Source organism: Lynx rufus, unplaced genomic scaffold (assembly GCF_022079265.1).
Source record: "Lynx rufus isolate CCGP_SWC_20201006 ecotype Redwood Valley unplaced genomic scaffold, mLynRuf1.p SCAF_8, whole genome shotgun sequence".
Taxonomy (NCBI): domain Eukaryota; kingdom Metazoa; phylum Chordata; class Mammalia; order Carnivora; family Felidae; genus Lynx; species Lynx rufus.
The window spans coordinates 100,582,186-100,589,914 of record NW_025814896.1 but is presented as its reverse complement, the minus strand read 5'-3'; the positions used below and the strand labels follow the sequence as shown (position 1 = coordinate 100,589,914).

The 7,729-nt window shown below is 57.1% G+C and overlaps 2 protein-coding genes across 2 annotated transcripts; one reads left to right on the top strand and one right to left on the bottom strand.

The window, feature by feature from the left end:
- The first annotated feature begins 951 nt into the window (after positions 1-951).
- Positions 952-5,052, top strand: TMEM150A (transmembrane protein 150A). The gene is made up of 7 exons (XM_047067971.1): positions 952-1,621; positions 2,068-2,115; positions 2,453-2,539; positions 3,145-3,212; positions 3,570-3,697; positions 3,883-4,060; positions 4,333-5,052. The coding sequence occupies exons 1-7, from the start codon at positions 1,557-1,559 to the stop codon at positions 4,572-4,574; spliced, it is 816 nt and encodes a 271-aa protein (XP_046923927.1). The 5' UTR covers positions 952-1,556; the 3' UTR covers positions 4,575-5,052.
- A 454-nt stretch (positions 5,053-5,506) lies between these two features.
- Positions 5,507-7,688, bottom strand: RNF181 (ring finger protein 181). Its single transcript, XM_047067972.1, has 5 exons — positions 7,552-7,688; positions 6,798-6,928; positions 6,509-6,618; positions 6,249-6,323; positions 5,507-5,981 (listed from the first exon to the last, which is right to left on the bottom strand). Exons 1-5 carry the CDS (start codon positions 7,635-7,637, stop codon positions 5,922-5,924), a joined length of 462 nt encoding a protein of 153 aa, XP_046923928.1. The 5' UTR covers positions 7,638-7,688; the 3' UTR covers positions 5,507-5,921.
- Positions 7,689-7,729: the final 41 nt, after the last annotated feature.

Sequence of the window (7,729 nt, the reverse complement as noted above, 5' to 3'; positions counted from 1 at the left end):
ATATCCACTGATCTCTGTGGCCTTGTTTCGAGTAAGCGCTCATCAGTCGGGAAACATGACACTGACAGTACTTTGTGTACTTGTACCTTGAAAATAAAAAGTATCTGGGGGCGCCTGGATGGGCCAGTCGGGCGTCCAACTTCAGCTCAGGTCATGATCTCAGCGGTCCCAAGTTCGAGCCCGGCATCGGGCTCTGTGCTGACAGCTCGGAGCCTGCAGCCTGTTTCGGATTCTGTGTCTCCCTCTCTGTCTCTGCCCTTCCCACACTCCTACTCTGTCTCTCTCAAAAATAAACATTAAAAAAAAAAAAAGTGATGAAAGTAGCCCTCCTCCAGGGTTTGCTGGGCGGAGGGGAAGCATAAGCCAAATCCAAGGCGCTTGAAACTTAACAGCCAAGGTTTTGTGCTCGCTTCTCCGCGGACCCACCTCGCCCAGAACAGAGAGGCAGGCCCGGCCACATTGAGGGAGGCTCCCGAAAGTCTCACTGCCGGACAGTCCAGGCTGCAAAAATGTGCCCAGCGGCGAAGGGAGTCTTCCACCAGCCTTGTACGCGATGGCAATCACAGCGATGCAGCCCCGGAGCTTCCCGCCTCCCGAAGCTTCCACCGCAGGAACAGGGTACGCGGGACTATCGGCATCTTGGAGTCAGAGCCTCCACCCGAGTCCCACGGCTCAGCCCTCGGCGCTCAGGTCCCCCGAAGTCGGGGCGCCATCCACGTTTGCACCGCAGCGCGGGCGCGGGGGCTCGGGAGTTGTAGTCTCCGGCCCGGCGCGGGGCGGCGCGGACTCCACGTCCCGGCGGGCGGCGCGGCGCTGCCCGGGCGACAGGGGCGGGGCCGCTCGGCCCTTTAAACCTTCCAGGGCTGCTCCGAGGGCCGCAGCCAGAGACCATACCAAGCGTGGCCGAGCAGGGAGCGGAGGCGGCGGGGCGCTCCAGGGAGGTGCGTACTGGGCCCCTGGGGAGGCTCGATTCCCCGGCTCCCGGGGCGCTTTCCGTGCGCCCACGCGGGCGGGGGCCGAGCCGCGCTTCCTGCGCGAACCCACCTCTCCCCCGGGGCGCCGGCGGTCAGGTGGTTGCCTGCGCGTGGCTGCCGCTCCGCCGGGACCGGCACCCGCTCTCAGGCTCTCCTCGGCGCGGCCCCCTCGACTGCCCTAACCGCACCCTTCCCCCAGCCCGGTCCCGCAGGCGAGGGAGCGCGACTCCCTCCCCAGATGTTACGGCCCCGCCTGAGTGCCTGGGCCCACCGGTGGCTTTCGGGTGGAACGCGGAGGCCCCCGGGGGATGCCAGAAGGTGTCCACGTGTTGGCGTGGGCTCAGCCCAAAATGTAGGCCCTCAGAGCCCCAGCAGAAGCTGTGAATCAGGTGTTGACCACCTTCTGCCCACCACCGGCCTTGGCCAGTCACTGGACCCTGGACTTTGACCTGTCTCTCTCCACCAGGCCTGGGCCGCTGATGGTTTTGGCGAAGTACCCTAAGGTAGCTGGGCCGGCCCCCTCTTTCCCACCTACCTCTTGCCCTTCCCCCCACACCACCACCACCCTGGCTCCCCTCCCTCATGACCGCCTGGATCCTCCTTCCTGTCAGCTTGTCAGCATTCTCTATCACTGGCCTATGGACTGTGTGAGTAAATAGAGGGAAGGGGGAAGACAACGGGGGACAGAATGGGCCCATGCTGAGGAGGATAGGGCCCAGCCAGGACCCAACAGGAGCTTCATGGCACACACAGAGCCCCTTGTCCTGTGCAGGCTCTGGGGTGGTACCCAGGATCACTCTAGCTGTCTCCAAAGCCTGGCCTGGTGCCTGGGCACAGAGCTACTTCGGGCGAGCTGGCACTGCCGCTGTCCAGTATGACGACCCTGACATACTTCTAGCCAGGGACACCCCGAGGTCCTCTAGTTTGAGGCCATGCTATTCTGATGTGGTGTCAGTTCTCAGGCCACCCCAACTTGAGTCCCCAACAAGGACAATGAGGCTGAATGGGGCCAGAATCAAGAGAGAAGAGTCAGTAGGGGGGAAAGCTGGGCTGGGGGGGTCACGGGTGTGAGGTGACAGTTCTGCTCCCACAGGTATGCCATGGCCGTGATGAACCGCCACGCATGCCCTGTGGAGAACTGGTATGGCGCACTCTGCAGACAGCCTCCCTCTAAAGCTCCCTTCATCTCTGCTCCCTCTTGGGTCGGGGCTGTTGTGAGCAAGCCAGTTGGAGACCCTGGCCCTCACTGCTCTTAGCTGACACTGGCAATGCCTGCCCCTCCCCAGGCATGACTTCAAGCCCATCCACCTATTTCCCACCATCCCTTCACCCCTTTGGCATCTGTCTCAGGCCAGTTCAGGGAGGTGGGCTCTCCTGCCCCTGCCAAGAGAATACTGGGAGGGTAGTCTCTGAGAAGCCGGAGGGTACAGGCTGGGAGAACCCCTTTCCCCCAGTCTACTCTCTGTCCTGCCTGCCAGGTCCTACAACGAGTCCTGCTCTCCTGACCCCGCTGAACAAGGGGGCCCCAAGACTTGCTGCACCCTGGATGATGTCCCCCTCATCAGGTAAGGCCTGGACTCTGGGCAGGTAAGGGAGACCCCAGCCCCTCAAACCCCTATCCCTGGGTCTCAGAAATACTAAGTATATTAAAAGCACTTAATAACAATACTACTTGCCAATCACTGTGTGCCAGGCCCTGTGCTGAATGCTTTACGCGCAGAACACCGTTTAATCCTCCTGACATTGAGGCAGCTATCGTTCTCACTGTTTTATAGGCAAGGAAACAGACTGTTATGTCATCCGTCCAGGTCACACAGCTAGTAAGTGGAGGCACCTGGATTTAAGCTGAAGCCCTCTGATTGCCCAGCCCAGTTCTGGCCCAAGGAAAGCCAGACTGGCCGCAGACCTTGACAGTCTCAGGGAGTCCAAGGAGTCTTGGGCTCTGCCCAGCAATCCTGGGCACTCCCTTACCCACCACACACATGTGCTCTGCTTTGGGGGAGGGCCCAGCCTGCAGCCAGTTGTTTATAGAACACAACTGGCCCTTCTCCTAAATCAGTGGCTTGCTGCTAAGGAACAGGCACGGTTAAAGCAAGAGACAGATGGGCCAGAATGGGGGTGCTAGTGCTCCTGCTCCTCTCTCACTCTGTCCTTGCCCCCCCCCCCTCAGCAAGTGTGGCACATATCCCCCAGAGAGCTGCCTCTTCAGCCTCATTGGCAACATGGGTGCTTTCATGGGTGAGTTGTGCCCTCAGCCCCCCCAGCCAGCCCAGCCCAATCCAACCCACTCCCCCACCCCCCTCCCAGAAGGGCCCAGGAAGCCCTTGCCTAGTGCGGCCCACCCCACCAAGGGCTAAGGCAAGAGGAGTCACGTCTCTCCTGTTCTTGAACAAGGGCCAAAGTGTCTCACACAGCCACCCGGCTGGCTGGAGGCTGAGGACACCCAGTTCACCACCTGCCCTTCTATTCCCTTTTGGCCCTCAGACCAGAGTGGGGGGCAGGGGCAGAGGCCGGGGCAGTTGGTGGGCTGGCTGGGCCAGGCTGGGGTGGGAGGAGAGCACCAGTGCTGGCCCCACCTGTGCTGTCTTCCCCCAGTGGCTCTGATCTGCCTGCTGCGCTACGGGCAGCTCCTGGAGCAGAGTCGTCATTCCTGGGTCAACACCACAACACTCATCACAGGCTGCACCAACGCTGCGGGCCTTGTGGTGGTCGGCAACTTCCAGGTGTGCCCGCCTGCCTGCCTCTTGAACTTTCACGAACGGGTGCCCTCAGTCCCCTGAAGGTTGCCCCAAGCTACAGAGACAGCCCTACAAGGCTGAGGGTGGGGATAGGGGGGGTCTGAGAGGGAAAGGGGATGGGGGTGGAGGAGGTAGGGCTGCTTCACAGATGGGTGCTCTCTCCGGACCAGGTGGATCATGCTAAGTCTCTGCACTACATCGGAACTGGTGTGGCCTTCTCCGCCGGGCTGCTCTTTGTCTGCCTGCACTGTGCCCTCTGCTACCACGGGGCCACCGCCCCCCAGGACCTGGCTATGGCCTACGTGCGGATTGTGCTGGCAGCCATCGCCTTTGTCACCCTGATCCTCAGTATCCTTCCAGGACAGGGCAGCCAGGAACTAATCCTCTAGCTCAGCCTTTCCCCACCCAAGACACGGGGTGGGGGGGTGGGGGGCATTGGGGGGTTGGGGGAGAGCTTGGTACACATATATCCAGAAAATACTGCCCAGTGTGGTTTCCTACTTACCCTCCCAGGAGGGGAGACCTGGCTCTTGGCCCCAGCCTAGTTATCTATCTAGGAAGGTAGGAGTGTCAACAGGCTTCCACACATCCTACTGAACATTTCCTTAGCCCCATTCCAGGTGCGGTCTTCTTTATGCACGAGAGCTCTCAGCTGCAGCATGGGGCAGCCCTGTGCGAGTGGGTGTTTGTCATTGACATCCTCATTTTCTACGGCACTTTCAGCTATGAGTTCGGAGCAGTGTCGTCAGAGACGCTGGTGGCTGCGCTGCAGCCTGCCCCTGGCCGGGCCGCCAAGTCCTCTGGGAGCGGTCGCACCTCCACTCACCTCACCTGTGCCCCCGAAAGCATCGCCATGATCTGAGGTCTGGGGAGGGTGGCCGGGCCAACCTCACCAGCTCCCCACCTCATAACTTTGCATTTATTTTGTACCAAAAATGGTTTTGAGAAAGTGTTGTCGGGATATAGGCTTCCTTGCTGCTGGAGCAGTGGCCATCCCACACCCACCCGTGCCACGGAGGAACAGGCCCGGCAGGTGCCTGGGCTGCACACAACCTACTCCCTTACTCTGCACTGTTGTTTTTATGTTCAAAGGTCACATATTCTTATTTCACCCAGCCAGCCCTTCAGGTGCCTTCTACTCCCCAGTGCCGAAGCCAAACCACTGGGGTTTCCTGCTGCAGGAATTGGGGGTTGGGAACAGCAAGAAGGATAGAATTTGGGGTGGAGGGATAGGCACTCCTTAGACTGTGGGAAGGCCCACTTTGGGGCCCACTGAGCTGCACTGGGATTCTTCACTCTGCCCTTTTCTTTCTTTCGGGCAAATAACACAGCAGAACCATGTGGGTATTTTAGTACTTTTATATATATATACATATATATATATATATCTATATATATATATATATCTATTAAAAGAATTCTAATTTGCATGTTTGTAGTCTGTTCTGAAGAGTCCAGAGAGAGACTAACCCAGCATGGCTTTCCCTAGGCAAAGGATGGGCAAAATCCCCTGCCCCCAGAGAGAGTCCTGAGTGGCCACTGCTCTTTGAGAACAGGGCTGCCAAGAATAAAGACTGCCAGGTGCTATCCAAATACCCCTCAAGGGCCTGAAACCCTTTCTAGGACTTTAAACAGTCTAAAGAACTGACCTGATCCTTCTTCTACTCAAGAGTGTGGTTTGAAGTTTGCTTCCTCAGTAGGTAATACTGGGGTGGGGCAGAGGCGGGGGCGGAGGGAATCCACGGAGCAACTTCAAACTGATAGGAGCAGTTTTCACAATGAAGCTAAAGAAAGTCTGTGGGATTCCAAGATTTACTAAAAATTGCAGGGGAGAGAGAGGTAGGCTCTCTTTTTTTTCTTTACCATCTGTAAGTAACTATTGGATGCCAGACCCTGACACATTTTGCTTTCCAACAATGAATGCACAGGCCCAAGCCCTGGCTGATCTAGTAGCCAGGTTTTTGACCTGGGCTCCACTTCTCTCAGGCCAGACTGAGCAGTGTGTACACTTAACAGGAAGGGACACACAGCCTGGTGCTTTCTGTGGTTCAGGACCACCTTCCCCAATACCAGTAGGGACCTCATGGAGGGTACGGAACCCCTGCCCAGGCTTGTGAGCAATGCAGTGCAGGGTGGGTAAAGAAAATTTTAATGAGGATTTGAGGTGCAAGAGAAAGATGTGGAGGACTGGTACTCAGCCCCAGGCACCTCATGTGTACATGGCTCCGTGGAGGTTCTCAAGTCGGTGCTTTTGCTGCTGCTTGCGAGCCTGAAGGAAAGAGAGCACAATGGGCATGAGCCATATGTGAAGGCCTGTGGGTGGAGCAATGGGACAGCTATCATGGAGCTATCACTGTTTTCAGGCTCCTAGCATGTGCATTGCCAAGGCTCTTGCCCCTCACCAGAGTCACCAGGAAGACGACAAGAGCCAAGGACCCTGAGGCCTACCCAGACCTGCTAAGGTAGGAAATGAGAACAAAAGGACAGCGACTGGGGGGCCCCATTACCACCCTCTCCACTTACCACCAGCCCCTACCTTATCTCGTCTATGTTCCTCGTAAGTGTCATCATCAGTGGGCAGCTCATGGCGGCACAAGGGGCAGGAATTTGTCTGAGGAAAGGAGGACAGTGTTCCAGCCCAAGTCTGGTATTCTTAAGTTAATATTCATCCCCTGCTCCCAATACCCACCCCTACTCCTCTCCCTTTTCTGATCCCCTAACAGTTCATAAACAGAACTTGAGAGGCTTGAGAACTGGGCCCAGGGCAAGTGAGGGCTGAGAAAAAGGAAGTAGTACCTTGCTTAGCCAGGGCAGAATGCAGCTGGAATGGAAGAGGTGATGGCAAGGCATCTCAATGGCAGTCTCCTCCTCCTCAAATTCCAAAAGACACACGGGGCACTTGAGCTCTTTAGGAGGGAGTGCTGATCAGGAGAGCCGCTACAGGCCCTACCTCCCAGCTCCCACTCTTCAAGGACATTCTTGCCCCAACCTGACCTGGAAAACTGAAGGGCCAGACCAGTCTAGCTTGGGAGGGAGTGGGTCTGACAAACCTGCCCCAAACAGTGGAAAGAATTAGTGTTCTCACCGGCCTGAGAGCCCCTGATGACTCTCCTAGGAAGGTTCTCAACCACAGCTTTGGCAGCAGGTGGAGGCAGGTGATGTTCCCAATCTACTACCAACCCCAAGTCTTCAAAGTCCATCCTATTGAAAAGTGACCTGGGAAGAACGGCGCATGGTCAGAACCACAGAAAACCATACTTTCTCTTTGCCCCAACAGCCCACTAGGCATTATAGCAAATAAATGCCCTGCAGCTAGTACCCTGCAGAAGTGCTCACTAGATAAAAAGCACAGTGGGAAGTGGTTTACAGCTGCTATAAGACAACCCCAAGCATGCAAGCAGTTTAGTCCCATTCTACACATGAGGCAACAGGCTTAGAAGTTACTCAGGCTATGTAGGAATGACCTGGTAAAGCCAGATTCCCAGTGGCAGCGCTGGCTGCCGTGCTTGGTGTTCCTAACTAATGTACCTACTCACACCCACACGGCCCTTCCCTTACCCCCATCACCCATATTCTCCCTCACCTGCTACAACCGGCTGCCTTCCCGCTCCCTACTCCCCCTACCCTCCAGTTACAGTCTTTCCCACAATCTCTTTGCCCGGCCCGTCTATGGATGATCCAAATTATTGATCTCTCTCGAATCTCGTCTCTGGACTAACTCTCCAGATTACTCATCCTTCCTCCTCAGAATGGAGGCCCTATATAATCAACCTTCTCCAGCCAGCCCCAGCCCAGAAACCTGCTGCCTGCGCCCCCACCTCCCAGCATCGCGTACCCACCTTGCGAGCTCCAGCAGCATATTGGTTCGGGCCTGCTGCTCGGAATCCAACGGCTCGCAGTCGTGTTCATCGAAATAGGACGCCATCGCAGCGGTGCTGTTTCACACAGCCCTCGAACCCCGCTGGACTGCGGCCCCGTGGCTCTGGCCAATAAATTGCCGAGCTGAGAGAGGAAGAC